Raw genomic sequence first — 21,555 nt, 5'->3', positions numbered from 1 at the left:
AAGCCAAGTGGCATGCTACCAAAAATAGTGTATGTGGAAAGCTAACCTGGGAAAGCTGACCTAGGCAAGCAACGCCTTGGGAAGAAGGCATAAAGCAGGTTTCATAGGTCGGCAACACCTATCCATCTTGCACCAAAATAGAGGGTAACAAAAGAACTAGGGAGAAAATGGAGAAAGAACAAGCCATAACTAGAGATTCCTTGAAAGGGAATCATTCAACTACAAATATAGGTCAAGAACTTTAGAGAGGTAATCCCCCATCACAACACAACGAGCCAAAGAAACCCAAGAGTCATCACTCTGCAGCTTGAGTATTTTCCATAACCTTCCTCTGAGTATTTCAGCCATCATAAGCTTTGTCACCACCCTAGGAAACCAGATTATTCAACAGAGAACACCATACAACCACCTAATCTCTCTTTTTCATGCAAAACTAATGAACTTCTAGCTTCTACACCACGCTTCTCTTGATCAAGCCATTATTTGTTTAATCATGCTAATCTTTGAGTCATTGGTCGAACCAGAATATTTCCTAAGATGAGCTAACTCTTTCAAGATATTCCGGAACTTGGTTAGAAACTGAACCACGGAAGACAAGAGGATGTTCTCAAAACCCAAGTCCACCTTGACCTAAAAGTCACCCAATAGGTCCTCCTTCTCACATCTCATTCCTCCTCTAACCTATGCTCAAAGCTAGAAATGACATATCTGTTTGGACATCAGATCTCAACTCTCCCATCACTTGTTTGCACCTGACCAGCATACTGAAAAATCAAGTCCAAATGCGATGCGGCTTTATCCAAAGTAAGGGTGTTTTAGATGCCCCTTAGGCCTCATCCCTTTCTATTGTTTTTGCTTTTTCTCCTCCTTGTTAGCTTATGTAATGGTGGTTCGGATATGGTGGCTCTCCTCCGGTGTGGTGGTTTTAGTGGCGGAATTTAGTTGAGGATAGTTCGATCTTGCGGGTTGATAATTTTGTATTGCGATACCTTCATCCAATTCAACGCGAAGCTGGTTCTTATTGCGGCTACCCTTGTGGTTGCTGACGAGGTACTAGTAACGGCGGTGACTGCATTCTGTCTTTGGGCCATATAGACTAGGGGGTCATTTTATTGTTTTATCTTGCTTTTGAATGGGTTTCGGCTGTCTCCAATTTTTGTGGGGCTTGTTTGTTGTAACTTGTAATGGCCTTTTCTCGAAATCTTATGCTTTTTCTTGAAAAAAAGAAAAAAAAAGGTAAATGAGAAAATGAATAAATTTGAAACCAGAATCCCCCAAAAAAAAAAAAAAACCAATGTTGTCTTCGAAAAATGTTAAATCAAACAATGAATTTAAATAACATGAAATATGTGCAATAATTAAGGAGCTACCTACAATCCCCTTGCCATCGAGAATTTTTAGGTGCAAGCCAAAGGAGTGTTCAAAGAAAGAATCATCAGTATGCCAACATAAAGAAACAATGGTGAACAAGTTCGGACTATCCTACTCATTTACCGGTCGGACATAGCCAAATAAAGACAGGGAATAAAACAGATGGCCGGAACCATCTCATGAACAGACGTTGTATTAGGAAAACTAAACCTTAATTACATTCTGTAACAGGTAACAGATTCAATTCATTTATACCGAATTCAGCAAAAGAGGGCTGTCCCCCCAATTATATCCTACTCATAGCATGGCCAAGGTTGGCGATTCAGAACACAGGTGTTTGATTTGTCTCCAAAAAGAGGAAGTTGCTAGTACTTTGCAGTAAAGTTACAGAACCCAGCAAGAAAGCCCTAACCTTTGAGGAACATGTTTCTGAACTCGTCATTGGATTTTGGCTTTTCATCATCCTGTTTCTCAGTAGTTGGTTTATTTGTACTACGACCAAGTGCAAGGATATTCCTGGGAGTTGCAAATGTGTTCCTACCCTTCAGCTGTACATTATCACTTCCTCGGTTATAAGTAGACTGCTGTCCTTGACGTGCTCTAGGTGCATTGGAGGCCTCAGCAGAATCATTAGACTCAGCTCCCCTGGCTGCACCAGTTTGAGTGGAAGTATTCAGCACAAGCAACATCATGACCACATGCAGTAATGAAATCCAAATAGATCTCTCATCATATAAAAGATCCTTTTTTCTATTTTTTTATTTTTTATTTTTTTAAATCCTAAAGATTTTCAAAGAACATATATGCCCAATACAAAGGACATGAGTATATGAAGTACAGAAAATTTGGAACGCCATTTCTTGAATGCAGAAAGATCCATCTCTAGTAATATTATATGCACTTTCAAAAGGAGCGGATATTGTCTTGACGTCTCCCTTTTTCCCTCCATGAGAACCTTTTTACCTCAGTTAGGTCTTCGACTTCAACATATTTTTATGTTCTGTTGCATATTTCTTGTCTATGTACTGGTTTTCAGTTTTCACCCAGTTTTGAAAAAGTTTCAATTATCCACTGATTCACTCCTTGAGCTAGGTTCAACTAAATGAGCAAACAATAAATAAAATCAAAATCTTGAGCACCATATTTGATATCTCAGTTTTTCAGCAAGCTTTTAGACTTCAATTCTCCTTCAGTCAGAGTATGATGCAAATTTAGATTCGAGACTTGGTCACAAAATCAGTGGGAGCTGTACATTCAAACCGATCCAGGTTTGATGAATAACTAGAATAATACTATAAATATAGTATGTATAACAAAATTTGAGGAAATAACTAATTTTATTATGGACCGGTACATGACAGATGGTATATTCCATATGGTATCAATTTAATTTAGATTCCGCATGTGCACGTAAAATTATGTTAAAACAAACCCAATTTGGCGTACCATGTTCCTTCTTCCCATGCTTTGGATCTGATCGTGTAATGCTCAGCTTCTTCCCAAGGAGCATCTGCTTATTTTTTGCAACAGCTGCAACGAGGTGGGCATCATCTGAGAAATCCACATATGCCAATCCCTTCACAAGTTAAAAGGAAAATATAAAATCAGAACTTTCAAGACCAGGATGAGAAACAAATCAAATTCATTTCATATACATATATGATAACTCCAGGTTTTACTGACAAAATCTGGATGCTTTTCACAATGGTCTCACTGACATATGCTTTTACATTCAGCTAATGATACTTTACACATCAATAATTTTTAGGGGAATGCACGCACTATGGGACTCCATAAAATAAATTTATTGAGACCAAATGAAACTTCCGTTCAAGTATAGTCGAGAGGAAATCAGTCACAGCAGGCGCTAAATAGAGGAGTACACGGGGGCCAAGAAGCTAAACCTGCCAGATGAATACCTGGCATAAATTCAAATCAAACAGAATATTATTATGCAAGCATTCTCCTCTAACACACCCACCCCCCCACCCCTCCCCGCCCCACCCCACCCCCCCCCCCCCCCCCCCCCCCCGCGGGCGGGGTGCATAGGCCTCGCATTTGCTTTTCTCTATATTTTGTAATATGAGTTTCAATTTTGCTCCTGAAATAGATTTACGAAACAAAACCCAAAAAATTTCACTTCAAACTCTGTCCAAGAGAAAGCACATGTTACAAGTAGTATATACTAAACCCACGAGGAGGAAGTGTCCCCTCGTTGTCCATTCAAAACGTAGTAAAACTTGAGCCTTCAACCCCACCTGTGCCCGATGCTTTGGCATTCCATGGTTTAAATGAAATCATACCAACAAAAAAAAAAAAAAAAAATCAAAATCTTGGTCGAAGAATATAATATCTCATGTAATTTTAGCCTTACAGCTCTTTACAATATCGCATTTAAGAATGGGAAAAATAGAACAAACTCCGGAAATCGAAAAACAAATAACCACGATAAATAATACCAAGAATTTCCGTGGTTCGGTAATATGTGCCTACATCCACGGGACAACAACAACAATCTTTCACTAAATCAATAATGAGTACAACAAATAATCTTGCCAAATCTCTAGAACTAGGACTTGAAAAAAAACCTGAAAGAACAAGAACAATACACTTATCTCTTTTTTTATCTCTCGCACACTTTACAATATTCTCTCACTCTAATACTTTGAGTGGTATACAATTTATTGTTTTGCTCCCTTTTTCAAAACTACTAGAATAGCCCCTTTATATAGACATAATAAAGGTCTTCTTCAATAAGGATTATTAATCCTAATTGGAATCTAGTTATAAATCCTACTCCAATTGAGAAACTAACTCCAATTGGGTAAACAACTCCAATTGGGAAAACAATTTAATCCTCTAAGACTATAATTCCTTATAGACTTAGGACAACTTATCATGGGCCGGAAAAACCTAACAACAGCTTGCTCTCATCAACTAACCAACGGTGATATTTTATTCACTGCACATGTCCACTATGAAAAAGATGAGGAAGTTCAATGCTCTTCTCATATAACAATTTTCAATTCGAAAATTTAGAGTTCTAACAATGTGCAGGTAGAGTAGTAGGACTATTATGGACAGAACATGTTTTGATCTAAGAGAAAGATTAAATAGTTCCATGCACTCTTACATTCTGAGTTGGCACATTCAGATTAGATCAACACAACTGTAGAACAAAAGATGTAATTTGATATTTTTATTCTAGATCAAACTAGTTCCATCATCAACAAAAAGAACAGAAACTTTCTTCAGATACAGCACATAATTTTGTGCCAGGAGTATTTTATCCGAGTCTTACTTTTGTACCGAGCAAATTACAACTCTACAGTGTCCCAAATACCCTTAAATCATTGACCCAAAAAACAATACCCTACCATCAAAGTTGTTGTCCAGAATTTCCAGCAACCTGTCTTCAATTACAAGATCTATCTTTTATGCTTCTAAACCATTAACATAGTCAAAGCTTCAACCAATGTACGAGCATTAAAATTTCTCCTAGAACCAAGCATTAAAATCTGGACATTAGCCAATCCTAAAATACCACGTGCAATATCAAACAGATTGCTAAACTAAAAAGGTTTGCACACAATATAAAGAAACACCAAGAAACTGTGAGAGAGAGAGAGAGAGAGAGAGAGAGAGAGAGAGACCCTGGACTTTCCAGTGAACTTGTCATGTAGTATTCTTACAGCAACCACTCCCCCAACATCACTGAAGAATTGACGCAGATGTTCATCATTTGCCTGCAAAACACGAACAGTTTCTAAGATCATGCCTGTGCATTAAAGAAGAGAATGAGAAGGGATTTATAGGTTGTGTACATGCCTTAAGGTTAATATTTGAAACAAAAACAGTACACTGGTCAGCATATACTTTTCTTTTCTCCGGAACACGCTCCTTCATTTGTTGCTCATTTTCTGTGTCTGGTTGGTCACCCGTGGCCTTGATCTTTTCCACGTTAGTTTGTTCAACTGAGTTCACCGCCTCAGAATCCTTCCCATGTGCTTTCTTTGGCTTTTGGGCCGCATCTTTTTGCCTCTTTGCTGGATGCTGTTCATTAGGTATGTCAGAAACTTGCTTTCTCTTATCACGAGCATTCTTCTTCAAAGGAGACTCTTCTATCAATTTGGATTCTTGTTGTGACCTGAATAATTCTAGCTCTTCCAGACGAGGAGTGACCTAAATAAGGGAGCAGAAGTCAACAACAGACCTTCAATCTGTTGGAGTGATGAGCACTTCTTCAAAATATAGATTGACAAAAGAACAATGACTTAGCTGAGATGATCAAGGCAAAGCATATCCGTACTTAAACTGCGCAAATTTGGATAACTTTTAACACACTAAAAACTGCCTCCCGCGGGTCTATGTAAGATATGGTAGAACTAGTGCTTGTGTAGTTTTCAGATTTTAAAATGATGAGTAGTTTGTTATTCATTAAGTGATAAAACTTCGTTACGGTACCTACACTGACATCGCACCAACCTTATAAGCACAACCATTGGTGGCTCTCATATTACAGTTTTCTTTTGACAAACTCTGACTTTATATTACTGTAAACTGCAATGTATCTAGAAATAAAGGTAGAATAATTACCTTCACATTCACAAATTCTAAATGATTTCGGTTCCACTTATCATTTTCATATGTTGAGTAATTTATTAATCATTAGACGAATCTTTATTCACATTACCGAAGCTGAGGACATTAGACAAATCTTATGAAGTACAACCCTCAGCATGGCAACAAACTTTTTATGTTAACCATTAATTTTTCTGCAATCCAGAAATGAAGGAACATGAAGTAGAAAGATGGAAATTACCTTCACATTCACATATTCTAACGATTTCAAATTTCATACAACATTCAATTGGTAAGTGCAAAAAAGGGAAAATGTACCTTCTGTACTGCATGGTCAAGATCATCCAACGAACCAAACTCCCTCTCAAAACGTAACCACGAGTGGCAGATGTCCTGAATTATTCTGTATTTTAGGAAAGGAAGGCACCATCTAATCCCAAAGGTATTATATACAAGCGTATAAGCTACTATATAATAAAAATAAAAACAAACAGACGCACAAACACCCAAATTGACATGATCAATAAGCAACAAACCAAATTTTTACAAGAAACTACATGTACACTACACGAGTCAGTATGAAGTATGAACACAGAATGAAAACCGCTACTATCAAAATCCAAGACACGAGGCCTTTTAGGAAAAAAGGCAAGCTTCTTGCAGTGATATGGTTTATAATTTGTTGAAAAGAAAGCTAGATAATACACCAAATTACTGAAGAAAGCTTCGCTTCAAATAATTTTTACAACTAAGTTTTAAATTTTTTATTTCTAATAGTAACTTTCAACTTTGTCAATTAATTCTTGCTGTTTTATCCTTTTTGAGAACATAAATGCTGATCACATCTAAATCGAAGCCATAACATCCAGATTCACCCAGGTTTTAAAACCCCAAGAGGCTTCTGCTAAATTATACGCCACATTGTGGCTAGGAACGAGGGGAGAATGTTGACAATTTGATAATCAATAGGCCGAAGAAATCTGTAACCAAATACTCATCTATAGAAATGTTCTCTTGGTCAACTAGTAACCAAGAAATGGTCACCCGCCATTGAATTTGATATCAGGGGTGGAGATTTTAAATGGATGTGACTTAATATCAAATCCAAGGGTGACCATGAATCCTTGGTCACCAGGTGACCATGAGAACGGGACTTTGCTCATATAACCTAACCTAACTGCCTGCTATGAACAAACAAGATATTATACTCGATTCTGTGCTCAATGTTTGAACAGGAATATGAAATATGAAATAGGGCCATAGCGTATCACACAAATCAGAACCCAAAAACTAGGCAAAACACAAACTACTGAATGAGTAAAAGTTGTTGTGCAAAATTTGAGAGAGAGGCCGAGCGGTCAAAAACAAGTTTCATTCAAGAATATAGACGAGGAAAGTAGATCTTACCTCTGAACCAGTTCCGGGAAATCTTTTACTGTAACATCTCCTATATAGGGCCCGAGCTTCATTAACATGACCCAATTCAGTTTCCATTGCTATATAACCTTGCCAGGCTTCCAGCATTGAACCACTAACAGAAGATAAAAAATAAATAAAAATATATTAAGAGCATTATACAAATGAAAAACAGAAGGGGGAAAAAAAAAAAAAAAAAAAAAAAAAAAGGCATTCCAAAATAACAATCCAAATTCACAAATTCCAAAATGCCCATACCAGAGCTTAAGTAAAGTCTCCCAAACTCCACGAGCTGCCAGTTGGTCCTTATGTAGATTTAGCTCTAAACGGGCCCAATAAGCATGCAAACGTAGCAAGCCATCCGTGTTCTTCAGGTATGCTGACAAGTAATCTGATGCATTCTGAAGGTATAAATTGTCAGAAATTTCATGTGTACAAACAATACATTATTTCTTTCTACGAAGTGGAAAAAGGCTGCAAAAAAGCATAATCCTTAACAGCATACGGGTTATTTTGCCTAGACACAACCAATGTGATTGCTAACCCTTAAACGTACAGAAAAAACAGACTTTCCTTTTTCTTTTTATTATGAAGAACATACTGGTAATTTAGGACTTCAATTGATCCAAACATGGATATAAATGTATTAGTACAAATATAATTTTTTTTTTTTTTTTTTTGAGAAGACATTTTCTTTTTCATCTTTTGAATATGCAAACAACAACGTAACACCTGTAATCCCACCCCACCCACCCCTGACCAAACCTCACTTAATTCAGAAGACCAAGAAACAAATACAATCTAATTGCAATTTAGTAATTGTGGTAGTTTAATCCCAACTAGTTTTCCTTGTAACTTTGCCACAAAAATGAATTACGTTTTTATATAAGTGAAAAATAATAACAAACCTGAAAGGTTTCCCTGATTAATGAATACTCCAAGCCATGCTCTCCTTCAACAGCGCATGATATTCTTCTTCTTAAGCCATCTACGCGGGTGAGGTACAAATCTAGGTACTAAAGAAAAGAAGCTCAATGAACAAAGATAATAAAAAACATTGTCACATATTTAGATACAAAGAAAGAAAGACAAATCAATTATAAGAACATCTGTACCTCATCAAGGGTTAAAGTGCATAGCAGAGACTTCTCAAAGACCTGAGAATGAGCAACAATTTAAAAGGTACTCTACACATTTTTCAAGAAATCATAATGGAATGTATTTCTATTGGTTCATTTACATTTATTCATTTTTGGTTTGGTAAAGGCATCCACTGGAGTTGTATTGAAAATTGAGTCTTCGCTGGAGAATATTCTGGCTGAGACTAGAGACTAAGTCTAATGAGAAGCAAAGCCCAATAGTAAGTTACCTATTGGCTCTACAGTTTGATGTGCTAGTTCCTTAACACATGAAACATGTCGAGTAAAATTTTTGGCATTTCTTTAAATTCAAAGCCGAATAGTGCCCATTCATCCCTCACCGTAAACCAAAACCCTTGCCCTCCTTTTCTTACATATATCATATTAAGGGAAATTTTGAAAAGAAAAGGCAATTACATAACAGCAACGTCAGGAATACCATATTAAAACTTTGTGGACAATACCATCAAACAAACGTTGCCAAGATTCATATATTTCTCATTGAAATAGTACTTCCTAGAATCTCAAAAGAAGGGGAAAAATGGATAGAGAACACCATGAAGCCCAAATGAACAGAGCGAAAATACTTAATATAGACTTTATTCAGGACACAAGTCACATATTTAGAGCAGTTCCACCGGAGCAAAAAGAGGCCAGCACCCAGTGGAAAAAACAGGCTGGGACTCAGCCAATCCACTCCAGCCAGTGTGTTTGCCTGGCACCCAGCCCAAGCTGGTCTCCAGACCAGCCCATTTTTGACAGACCTGGGGACCAGCCTGTTTGTGTTGTTAAGCCTGGCACATGTCCTACACGCGCACGTCCTAGCAAGTAGGAGACAACAAAATCAGAGGTAGGGCCCAACGGTGCAGGCGCATTAACCTCTCCCTCGGGTGGGCAACATGGCCCAATTTCTACCATTGGATTTCCAACGGCTAGTCATTCTAGGCCGTTGGATTTCCAACGGTAAAAAAAATTTGAATTTCACTTTTAAACTGGACCGTCCGATCACAGATCAACAGTCCACGTTTTTCCCCCAAAAAATTAAGAATTTCACTTTTAAAAATACAGAAAATTTTTAATAAATTCAGAAATTATTATTATTATTATTATTATTATTTTATTTTTCTATAAATTCAGAAATTTAAAACAAAATTATTATTTTTTATTATTTTATAATAAAAAATAATAATATTTTAATAAAATGGACTAGGCTATTTTTTTTAGGGGTAGAGATGTTTTGGCCTATTACTGCTCACTGTGGTCTATTACTGTTCACTTAAGTGGATAAATGGGCTATGGGCTAGGTGCTGGCGCAAAGTCTTTAAGGATGGACTTGCTCTTAGAATTTCATATGGCCAATCAGTAAACCAACTAAAATAATACGACAGCGTTGGCATACTCCAAGTAACCGTTCAAGGCTAGTTCTTTCTTTCTCTTACAACATATTCTTTAAAACTACTAGGCAAACGGAGATGTATTTCTGTCTGCTGTAGCTTAATAACCAAGTCAAAAGCAAGTATTCCAAGTGTTGAGACGTTTAAGAATGGGAAAAATAGAACAAACTTCGGGAATCGAAAAACAAATAACCAAGATAAATAACACCAAGAATTTACGTGGTTCGGCAATATGTGCCAACATCCACGGGATAGCAACAACAATCTTTCACTATATCAATAATGAGTAAAACCAATAATCTTGCCAAATCTCTAGAACTAGGACTTGACGAAAAACCTGAAAGAACAAGAAATACACTATCTCTTTTCTTTTATCTCGCACACAGTTTACAATATTCTCTCACTCTAATCCCTTGAGTGGTATATAATTTATTGTTTTGCTCCCTTCTCGAAACTAGTACAATAGCCCCTTTATATTGACATAATAAAGGTCTTCTTCAATAAGGATTACTAATCCTAATTGGAATCTAGTTATGAAACCTTCTCCAATTGAGAAACTAACTCCAATTGAGAAACTAACTCCAATTGGGAAAACAATTTAATCCTCTAAGACTATAATTCCTTATAGACGTAGGACAACTTATCATGGGCTAGAAAAAAAAAACCCAACAATCTCCCCCTCCAGACCATGAGGAAGGTATACCAAAAAAAAAAAAAAAAAAAAGGATTGCTCCTCTTGACCACTCCCATTGATCTAACTTTTCATGACTAGACTCCCCCTAATCAAACTACCCATAACCAAGCTCCGCTTGATCGAACTACTCATTAACCAAGACCCTCTTGATTAGACTTCTCTTGACCAGGCTCCCCCTGATCGCAATACCCATCGTCATTGGCAAAGGAAATTATAGACTTCTTTGCCAGAAAACATCGCTTATCTTCATCTTGGACCAATCAGCATCAGACATACTTGCCGGCTTGCTCTTAACACCTTCAGTAAAGTATGTCCTCCTCTTGATTTCCACGTAACCCAATTACAAAAGGTTGCACCCTCCAATCTAAACAGATATCAGCCAAACCTGGCTCTGATACCACTTGTTGAGAATATCACATTTAAGAATGGGAAAAATAGAACAAACTCCAAAAATCGAAAAACAAATAACCAAGATAAATAACACCAAGAATTTACGTGGTTCGGCAATATGTGTCTACGTCCATGGGACAGCAACAACAATCTTTCACTATATCAATAATGAGTACAACCAATAATCTTGTCAAATCTCTAGAACTAGGACTTGACGAAAAACCTGAAAGAACAAGAACAAGAAATACACTATCTCTTTTCTTTTCTCTCGCACACACTTTACAATATTCTCTCACTCTAATCCCTTGAGTTGTATACAATTTATTGTTTTGATCCCTTCTCAAAACTAGTACAATAGCCCCTTTATATAGACATAATAAAGGTCTTCTTCAATAAGGATTACTAATCCTAGTTGGAATCTAGTTATGAAACCTTCTCCAATTGAGAAACTAACTCCAATTGGGAAAACAACTCCAATTGGGAAAACAATTTAATCCTCTAAGACTATAATTCCTCATAGACGTAGGACAACTTATCATGGGCTCGAAAAAACCCAACAATCTCCCCCTCCAGACCATGAGGAAGGTATACCCAAAAAAAAAAAAAAAAGGACTGCTTCTCTTGACCAAACTCCCATTGATCGAACTTTTCATGACCAGGCTCCCCCTAATCGAACTACCCATAACCAAGCTCCCCTTGATCGAACTACTCATTAACCAAGACCCTCTTGATTAGACTTCTCTTGACCAGGCTCCCCTGATCACAATACCCATCGTCATTGGCAAAGGCAATTATAGACTTCTTTGCCAGAAAACATCGCTTATCTTCATCTTGGTCCAATCAGCATCAGACATATTTGTTGGCTTGCTCTCAACACCTTCAGTAAAGCATGTCCTCCTCTTGATTTCCACGTAACCCAATTACAGCGGGTTGCACCCTCCATTCTAAACAGATATTAGCCAAACCTGGCTCTAATACCACTTGTTGAAAATATCGCATTTAAGAATGGGAAAAATAGAACAAACTCTGGAAATCGAAAAACAAATAACCAAGATAAATAACACCAAGAATTTACGTGGTTCGGCAATATGTGCCAACGTCCACGGGACAACAACAACAATCTTTCACTATATCAATAATGAGTACAACCAATAATCTTGCCAAATCTCTAAAACTAGGACTTGACGAAAAACCTGAAAGAACAAGAACAAGAAATGCACCGTCTCTTTTCTCTTCTCTCGCAAACAGTTTACAATATTTTCTCACTCTAATCCCTCCCTTCTCAAAACTAGTACAATAGCCCCTTTATATAGACATAATAAAGGTCTTCTTCAATAAGGATTACTAATCCTAATTGGAATCTAGTTATGAAACCTTCTCCAATTGGGAAACTAACTCTAAATGGGAAAACAACTCCGATTGGGAAAACAATTCCAATTGGGAAAACAATTTAATCCTCTAAGACTATAATTCCTTATAGATGTAGGACAACTTATCATGGGCTCGAAAAAACCCAACACCAACAAGTAATCAATCAAAGAAATTAGAAGCAAACAGAGATCAATAAAAAATGCTCCAGCCAAACAAAATTGAAATTTAAAACATACAGAGGCAATCTCTTTCTCAGAAGCATGACCACGCTCCAAGGAAAGCATATATCGGACCCAAAGCTCTCCAACACAGGGGCAATTCATTACAGCCCTGGAATAAACGTTGGTTATAACATTGCCAACCTGAAAAGGTTAAAAAAAATTACTTTAACAGCACAGGGTTGCCATTGGAACAGAAAATATGTAATAAGAGATGCCAAGGGATAAAAACCTTCAATGTTTTGTCCAAATAACGAGTATAATCAAGCCAGAGATAACTGGATATAGGAAAGGCCGTAATAGCACGTTCATACAACGTTTGGACCCGGGCTGGATCTCCAGAAGACTGTTCAAATCTCAAGTACTTCTGCAGAAAAGAATAATTTATTCTTTCCAGAAACTGAAGATTTACACATTAAGTAAATAAACTAACCGGAGGATTATAATGACAAACCATACAAATGAAAGTAGAAAGGAGGCAGAAAAGACCAGAAACTGAAGATTTACATATGAAGTAAATAAACTAACCAGAGGATGATAATGACAAACCATACAAATGAAAGTAGAAAGGAGGCAGAAAAGACAAACCGTAAGTTCAAAAAAGACAATGGTGCGAGGATATGTAAAGGCAAACCAGTGAATAAAAGGATAATACAACTGGCATTTCTAACTTAATTTTTGTACGGTTCTACTAAGTACTAGTTCCAAATTATACATACCATGAAATTTTGAAGTCTTTCTGAGTCTGACATATCCTGCAGACAAATCTGTTCTTCAAGATGAACGCGAGCATCATACATTTCCAGTGCCTTTTTATACGCTGAGGCAACCTGGAATGAAATTCCATCCAGGTCACTGAAGCCAGCATCAAGAATGTTTCCTCGTTCCACCTCCCATGCCTTGTAATCCAAAAGTGTTGACCTCATATTAACATGGGGGACTGACAACTGACGGTGGAATAAAGAGCGGACACGCTGAATTTGCTTTTCTCTTGCCTGCGGTGTAAGAAGAATTTCTTGAATATCGATCTCAAAAATAGTTTAACTATCTAAAGGCAGCATATAATTATCCCAAAAACAATAATTATAATATCATATGAATAACTAAGTCGTTGGGCATTCAAATCAAAATATAATTCAGAACTCTTACAGGCATTTAGTGATTTCTCTTACAGGTTTTAAAGAAGAGATGGCTGAAACCATAACAAAAATTAGATACTAATCTGCATATTTACAGTTGTATGGCTTACCTTTTAAATACCATTAGTTTATTCGTAGTACTACTATGAAAATGTAAATCTGAATTGAGCTATAAGAATTGGCATAACGAAAAAAAAGATTAGACTGAATTGTTGGCCAATGAGAGAAAAGTCACAGATGGAGTTCAACAATTGATTGTCAGTCTCATTCTCTTTTATTATTATAACAGGAAACATAAACTTGTATAGAAAATGAAGATGTACTACAAGAAAAGACGGCCAAGAGATCCATCAATATACCACTACAAACCTGATTGTCTTTCTCGTCAATAGTATGAAATATAGCTTGCTCAAACGACCGATAGGCTTCCCATAGTTTATTGCCTTCAGAAACATGCAAACCAGCTGCAGTAAGAGCACGTTCAAATAGATCTCTTGCCTTCGAAATACCAGCAGGTGAACAATCTCTTACTGAGGGATCATTTTCTTTAACAAAATCTAAGTAGTCACACCAAAGAGAGATGGACTGCAATTGAAGGTCACCAAGTTAACAGTCAATATTCCCCACAATCCTTTGATCATTAACAACACAAAAATATGTACAGTAATCAAGAATTGATATGTTGGGTAAAGCTTTAAACTTACATCAAATCTTAACGAGATTAGATACTGGTGCTAGCTCACTCAATGAACAATCTCTAGACTAAATAACCCAATGAACAATTCTAGAACAAAAGTGTGATGTTTCATTACAAGTTTAAAGTTATCTATGTTCTTGCACAACCAGAACATAAACAACATAAGTTCATCCAAGTATAGACAAGGGGTATAAAACTTGGATCACTTTGAACGGAGCACATCCATTTAGAGAATGAAACCCCTCTTGCACAAAAGTTAGGACAAGTTATGTGCATATGAAACAGAAAAATTGTCGATAAGGCATTCTGCTGTTATAACTGAAAGTTTGGATGCCATCCAATTCAAAATCATAGTTAAGTTTGTTTATTTTGCTTCTCATTTTCAATTTTTGCCATAAGCATCCATAATTAACATAAATATGGCACGGCATATCAAGAAATAACAATTTTTAAATTGCACGTTTTCTAGAATAAAGAAGCATAACCAACCAGATATTCAAAGACTCCTCGCTCGTAAAGCTTTTCAATAGCACAAAAAGCATCAGACCTGCAAATTGGACAAATAGATTGTTCTTAAATAATTTACAAAAAATTAGGTCACCGAAAAGAGAAACTTTCTTAAATAATATACGAAAATTTAAGCCATCGAAAAGAGGAACTACGTTTTCCTTTATGTGTCCATTGTGTCTGTGCCCTAGTGTTTAAATATGAAAAAAAATTGAGGCAACCAGAAGAGCGTTGGTAACGAAACGAGAGTACCCAGTGGAAAGAGAAGCTTCGTCCTTAGCCCAATCCTGCCACATAGAAGGGGTTAACGGAAACAGCTGATTCATAGCTTCCCTTGCCAGCCTCAGCTTTTCAATGTCAGCCATTTGCCTCAGAATCTTTATGTACTTTAGCCACAATAAGAATTCAAATTTAGATTTTCCTCGGCAACCAGACAGACGGTATTCGAACAACAATGCATAACCCATTAGAAAAAATTAAAAAAGGAGCGAGAATATTGGCAAAGGTGAATACTTACTTGGACATGAGTATCGTAGTTGCCAGGATTGGCAGACAGCTCGGCTTCTAGGGTTTGGAGTTGGAGGTTTTGGTGGGCTTGGTCGTCGCCGTTTTCAGAGCCAGAGTCAGAGTCTGAATCGAAATCGGAGGAGCTAAGGTCTTGGTCAGGGAGGAGGTCTGGCATGGTTTGATCGCCATTGTTGCCTTCTTCAGAAGTAAGGGGGTTTAGGGTTTCTTCGTCCATATATGATCTCTATTCGAATTGGTATTGGAATTAGAATTCTTTCTTTCTTGCAGTGAGCCTTGAGACCAAATGGGAGGCTTTTTTCCTTCTTATTTTCTGGTGCGATCGATGTATTTTTACTTTTATGCCCTAACCTGTGCCAACTGTAAACCTGGGCCAAATGTAAAAAATTGTATTAACTTGGGTTAATTGTAATTAAAAATCAAATTGCAATATGTTATGACATTGTTATTCACACACCTTTTACATGAATGAATTGAAGAAGATAAGGATAAAAAATTAACATGGGTGTGAAGTAAAAATGTATATGAATAGCTCTATCCTAAGTTATAAGGGTGTGTTTGTTTGCACTCACTAGCATTCACAAGATTAGACTGGATTAATCGGCAAAGTAGTCCCGTGTTTGTTACACTCCAAGACAAAGTTTAATAAGACTCGCCCCGACTAAAAGGGACTAAACTCTTCGCTAAAGGGTCCTAGCAAAACCCCCAAAAATTGGTCAGACTGCTAAGCCCACTCCTATCCGCTACGCCCTTCCCATCTACCAACTCCCTACTTGGCCCCTCTCATGTACCATTTTTCAACCCATATCCAGCAAAACTCAAAACAAAAAAGGCAAAATTTTGCAGTGTTTCCATTTTCAAAATCATATCCAAATCCAAAATTCTAAACAAAAAAGCAAAAAAATAAATAAAAATACAAAATCATTGTGCGTATACAATGCATTACAGTCGCTCTAATCACACATGCACCAAGTCCTGACTCCTTTATCGCAGACCTTTGCCATTGATGCCGGAGAAGCAGACCTATAAATACCCAGATGACCCAGATTCTGATCGGTTCTGATTCATCAATTGGGTCTTAGAAAAATTAGGAAGAAAAGAAGGAGATGAATGGATAACAAAAGGAAAGAGGGAGATGAACAGAAAACAATTGGGAATGGAATGATGTTTCTGGAATGAGAAAATAGACAGAAGTAATAATAAAATATTACTAAATATTTATTAAATAATATAAAATAATAATAAATATTAATAAATATGGATTAAATAATATAATATTGAAATTTGTTATTAGTCTGTTCTTTAGTCCTGACACTGCATCAAACGCTTCATTAAGTTAGTTTAGCTTAGTCTAGTTTAAGCCAGTATAGTTTAGTCCCTGCAACTAATTCAGTCCGAGATAGTTCGGCGCAACAAACACACCTTAATTTTGTTAGGTCTCACTTACCTCCACTCCACATGGTAATAGTTATCAATGAGATGCTTAAGATGACTCTTTTATGTATCTTCTTAATTAGAACACACGTTAGTGCAATTTTCATTACGTTAGTGCAATTTTCATTAAGTATGAGGATGACACAACAAATACGCATAAGGATATATACCGACCGTTTTGGATAGTCAATATTCAATTGACTTTCCAAAGGCTATAAACTTTATTTAAAGATTAAAGTTGATTTAATATTGCTGTGCTTTAAAAAAAAAACTAATTCTGTTATGTTGTGAGAATAAGCAGCTGTGAAATAAAGCAGCAGAGTGTTTAGTAAATTTTTTTGTGAAAGTGTTTTTGGGAAAAAAAAAAAAAATTAGTATTTTGATGTTTTGTAAACTTTTATGTAAAACAGTCGTAACTGTATGAAATGATCAAAAATAATATAATACTGAATGTGCCATTAATTTAATTTTCTTAACAAATAAAAAGTGAATTACTAAATTTTCATCCATCTTCAAAGTAAAGCACATTACAACACTGAAACACCAAAACCTCCCAAATCTGGCCATTTAACTGTCAATGCACTTGAATCCCCTGCAAGCGCACAACCAAATCCCAAACAACACGGCGCAAACAAACAAGTCAAGGATCAAAACAACCCAAACATGCCTCCTCCAAACTTGCTTGGCCTTTTGGCGGTCACCCGAATGCAAAAGACCACTCTTTTGTGTTGGCAATGGAAAATCTCTAAACCCGCCGCCATAGCATCATCGCACACATCCACCTTCTTCTCCATTGCAGTCACATCTTTGCAAACATCGCCATTAACCTCCCCAGAAAACCTCCTCTTCTTCTTCAACCCTTCGCTCGGATTCTTCCCAAGCAGCAGTGTCAGCACCATTTTCTTCCCTTTACTCGCACCAAAGCTTAGATTCCGACTGGCTGCCGGTAAATTGGGCAAGTCCGAGGCCATTACTTTTCGAATAATCGAATCAAACTGGACTTGCAAGCAACTGGGAGCAAAATTATCCTGAACCAAGATCGACCCACTTCCACTAACATCCTCAAAACCGGATTTCAACTGGTTTAAGAACGAAAGCGCCTCGGAGTCATCGATATCGGCATCGCAGATAGCGAAATACACAAAAGGTTTAGAAGTGAGATGCCATAGCAAGGAAGAGAAGTGAGACGCGAGGGGTGAGGGTAGGATCACCATTTGAAAACTTTCATTAAACATTACTGTTCATTCGTGTTGCTGTGATAAAAAGCCGATTTTTGATAGCAGGAAATACCTGCTTCCCATTTCCAGCTGTTTCTCACAGCAGATTTGAAAATAAGTGCTTTGTTGGTGAGTTACCAAACACAACATTGAACTTAACTTTTTTTTATCCCAACTTATAAAAAAATTTAAGCTGTACGAAACCAGGGCTAGGCGACTATTGAATACAAGTCTTCTTGTCTTAACCTCATTTAGGACATCACTTTTATACCTTCAATCCTATAGACTCATTCATAATATATTATCATTATGATATATAGCCAAACTCATGAAGAATAAAACTTGCCATTTTATTAGTTAATTAATTTGGAATTGTTACATAATATCCAATATTACATAAATTGGCTTTTCGAACATAACTCAAACAGAGGTGTGTTGTCATAATGACAAATGTACAATATCACTCAAATTTTATAATGATAACTTCAATGTCGTTCTAACACGGATCATATTAGTTTAAAGAATATTATTTTGATCAAATTAAAAGTAAAAGTAACTAAACTAGATTTACGTTGACAAAATTTAAATATGCAACAAATTAAACACAAGTAAAGATGATATTTGATAGAAAACTAAACAAGTTAAATAAAATACTAGGTCATCTAACCGATCCCACCCCAAGTCGATAGCATATTAATCCTAATTACTGATTACTATTCATGTAGACAATTGACTTTTCTTAAAATATTTGATATCCGTTTTCAAGGCTCAACCAAAAGTATTTTTGACTAACAACTGATTCTTTTGCACACAACAAATTTAGAAAATAAATAATCCATTACGAGTATGAAAATCCCCAAAAGAAACTGCATGAATCATGTCAATCCATACTTGACACTTATTCAAGACATGACATTCGTTACAATACGCATACACCAAATCTCTCTTTCTAGTCTCAATCATCAAATCAATTAAATGTTCATTCAAAGCATTGCGAACGGTTACGAACACTCAACATAAAATAATAATACGAAATTAATACTAAGCTACATCTTAACTGTAAGAGCAACTCCAATTGTAGACTAAAAATCAAATTACCTTCTAAAATTTCTGCCCAAACCCAAATTTTGGACTAAATGTTAAATGTTAAACCAATACCAAATTCCCTCCAAAATTTAGCCCAGAAATCGGAGTAGACTTCACTCAATATTTATCGGAATTTTAATTTTTTTAGATTAAAATATTTATAAAATTAATTTACGATAGTCTACATATTTATTTAAAAAAAAAAATTAATTTAACTAAAAAAAAAAACCTAAGTTCATTTTTTAATAATCCGGGGCTACAATTTTAGGCTAAAAAGGTTGGAGTAGAAAAGCTGTTTCTAAGCTAAAAGTTAAATTTTCCTGGCTAAAAAATTTGATTTTTAGCCCATCCATTGAAGATGATCTAACAACAAAAATTTAGTTCACGATAACTTAAAAGAAAAACAGAATTGAGCTTAAAAACATAAAAAGAATACACCTAAATTCCAACTTGGCTCACTTCCACGGCCAAATCCATAATATTCAGCTCTTGCTCCTAAGTTCTTGGTTACTGGTACAATATTCTCTCTCTTTTCTGTCTGATATGTGCGCAAGCCTGTCTCATTTTGTACCGCCAAAACCCATTATTCACCGCATCAAATATTTGGATTGATCCCTCACAAGCACATCATGGAAATCATCAGGTTTTCTCCATATAAACCTCAAATTCCAAGTTCCGTTTCACAAAATATAATTTGTTATAAAACTTGCACAGAACATATAATAAAGAAGTATAAATGTTCATATAAAACCAACCTAACAAAGGGTTAGATAGTGCAATCTCTTCAACAAGTTTCTCATCAATGTTGTTCCAAAAGCTTACTAGCTCAATCTAACGTTTTGTGACAAATTAGTATAGGTGGCATGTGTAGCCATTCAGGGGTATAGTAGTTGTTTGTTTGAACAAATTCACTTCAAATCATTCAGGGGTTTAGTAGTTATTTGTTTGAAATCCTCCTATATAATATATTACTTCTTTAGTTACATTGGTAGTGGCAAAGGCAAAAAAATAAAGACGTTATTCTCACGCAGAAAATAGCTACAACTTATTACACTAATTCATATCATGCCAAAACGTAATATAATATAATCAAGTTCAATGACGCATGCATATTACAAATACTTGTTCTGATTCAATCAATCCCCATATCAACATTACAACACGACACATCATATAACCCTATTGATTATAGCAGTGAGCGCGCTTAATTATCTTTAACGTACAGTATGTACTCACTTGCTTTCTTGACTTTCATGCGACCTTTGTAGGTTTGACTTCCGCCCCATGATCAGCAGACGAGGAAGAAGAGGCGACGTTGATGAGCTTGGGCTGCCTCTTCTTCTCCGCTGCTAACTTTGGCACCGTAATCTTCAGCACCCCGTCCTCCAGGTGAGCCTTTATCTGATCCAAGTCGGCGTTCCCAGGCAGTCTGAACTGTCTCCAGAACTTGCCGTTTGTCCTCTCAGCGCGGTGCCACTTGTAGTTGTCGCCCTGCAGTTCACCTTCCCGGTCGTCGGCCTTCCTCTCTCCGCTGATCCTCAGCACCCTGTTCTCCTCCACCTCTATCTTGACATCCTCCTTCTTCAGCCCGGGGACGTCCAATGAGATCACGTGTGCAGTCGCCGTCTCTTTCCAGTCAGCACGTGCCAGAGCGAGCGCCTCTTGAACGACTCTAGTAGGGTTTGGGACGGTGAAGGGAGTCTGTTCGAGAGTTCTGAAGGGGTCATTGATCATCACGTGGTCCAAGAGGGAGGAGGGGGATATTGGGTTGTACGGAATCAAGGCATTGGTTTGGGAGGGGGCTATGAGGCCGAACATCATCATCACAACTAGTACTGACTGCACCACCATCATCACGTTATTCTTCATATGCATGGTGAATGCTGAATGGTGATCGGTCGGTGAGGAAGCAGGAAATTTATTAATTGGCCAAATAACTGAGATGCCTGTTGCGCTTTAATTAAACTGCGGAAAATCTGCAAGACTGAGGAGTGGGTTGGAACTTTGTAACGCTGATGGGAGAAGGTGGAAAGGGCGAGGGTTGGGAGTTTATTTATAGGGCAAATGCAAATATAGGGAGGTAGGGAGGGAGATGATGATGGTTTTTATCTTTCTAGATGTTTCTTGTGTTTTGTGGAAAAATATAGAACAGTCTAGCAAAGTAATGAGATTGGGATGGAAGATTACATCACCGACCCCAAAAAAAGACGAGGTTTATCGAATGTTCCAGATAGTAAAAGAAACAACTCAAGGTAGAGTTGCTAAAGTTAAAATACCAAGTATTCTTGTGCTAGGGCTTAACTACGAATGAGATGAGATTTATTCAAAACAATCGTGTGATAATTTTATGCCATCTTGTTTCATGTAAATCACTTC

The 21,555-nt window shown here is 36.8% G+C and overlaps 2 protein-coding genes and 1 pseudogene across 3 annotated transcripts; all 3 read right to left on the bottom strand.

Moving 5' to 3' along the window:
• Positions 1-1,525: 1,525 nt before the first annotated feature.
• LOC103962601 (squamous cell carcinoma antigen recognized by T-cells 3) lies at positions 1,526-15,760 on the bottom strand. 2 transcript variants are annotated; one of them, XM_048587316.1, is made up of 16 exons: positions 15,435-15,760; positions 15,170-15,303; positions 14,900-14,957; positions 14,083-14,298; positions 13,294-13,569; positions 12,807-12,974; positions 12,593-12,718; positions 8,484-8,525; positions 8,277-8,384; positions 7,627-7,769; positions 7,360-7,483; positions 6,271-6,345; positions 5,200-5,553; positions 5,025-5,117; positions 2,818-2,947; positions 1,526-2,020 (listed from the first exon to the last, which is right to left on the bottom strand). In XM_048587316.1, exons 1-16 carry the CDS (start codon positions 15,657-15,659, stop codon positions 1,779-1,781), a joined length of 2,514 nt encoding a protein of 837 aa, XP_048443273.1. In that variant the 5' UTR covers positions 15,660-15,760; the 3' UTR covers positions 1,526-1,778. The 2 variants fall into 2 exon arrangements, with proteins under 2 accessions (XP_048443273.1, XP_009373613.2); XM_009375338.3 differs by having other exon boundaries at positions 12,807-12,941; positions 15,435-15,759.
• Positions 15,761-17,305: 1,545 nt separating this feature from the next.
• On the bottom strand, positions 17,306-18,239 carry LOC103962619 (annotated as a pseudogene).
• Positions 18,240-20,245: 2,006 nt separating this feature from the next.
• Positions 20,246-21,297, bottom strand: LOC103946415 (22.0 kDa heat shock protein-like). Its single transcript, XM_048587408.1, has one exon. It carries the CDS (start codon positions 21,052-21,054, stop codon positions 20,431-20,433), a length of 624 nt encoding a protein of 207 aa, XP_048443365.1. The 5' UTR covers positions 21,055-21,297; the 3' UTR covers positions 20,246-20,430.
• Positions 21,298-21,555: the final 258 nt, after the last annotated feature.

The sequence above is a fragment of a genome, unplaced genomic scaffold (assembly GCF_019419815.1).
Source record: "Pyrus x bretschneideri cultivar Hongxiangsu unplaced genomic scaffold, Pyrus_bretschneideri_v1 Contig265, whole genome shotgun sequence".
Lineage (NCBI taxonomy): Eukaryota > Viridiplantae > Streptophyta > Magnoliopsida > Rosales > Rosaceae > Pyrus > Pyrus x bretschneideri.
Note: the sequence above shows the minus strand (reverse complement) of the source record. Positions and strands in the feature narration are given on the sequence as shown.

What these genes read in the sequence shown, in the direction of transcription:
- LOC103962601 (XM_048587316.1), bottom strand. Translation starts at nt 15,659, where the DNA reads ATGGACGAAGAAACCCTAAACCCCCTTACTTCTGAAGAAGGCAACAAT. An exon ending in AAAGACTTCAAAATTTCATG is followed by an intron (nt 12,975 to 13,293) that starts GTATGTATAATT and finishes GTAAATCTTCAG; the next exon opens with TTTCTGGAAAGAATAAATTA. An exon ending in ATTTGGACAAAACATTGAAG is followed by an intron (nt 12,719 to 12,806) that starts GTTTTTATCCCT and finishes TAACCTTTTCAG; the next exon opens with GTTGGCAATGTTATAACCAA.
- LOC103946415 (XM_048587408.1), bottom strand. Translation starts at nt 21,054, where the DNA reads ATGCATATGAAGAATAACGTGATGATGGTGGTGCAGTCAGTACTAGTT.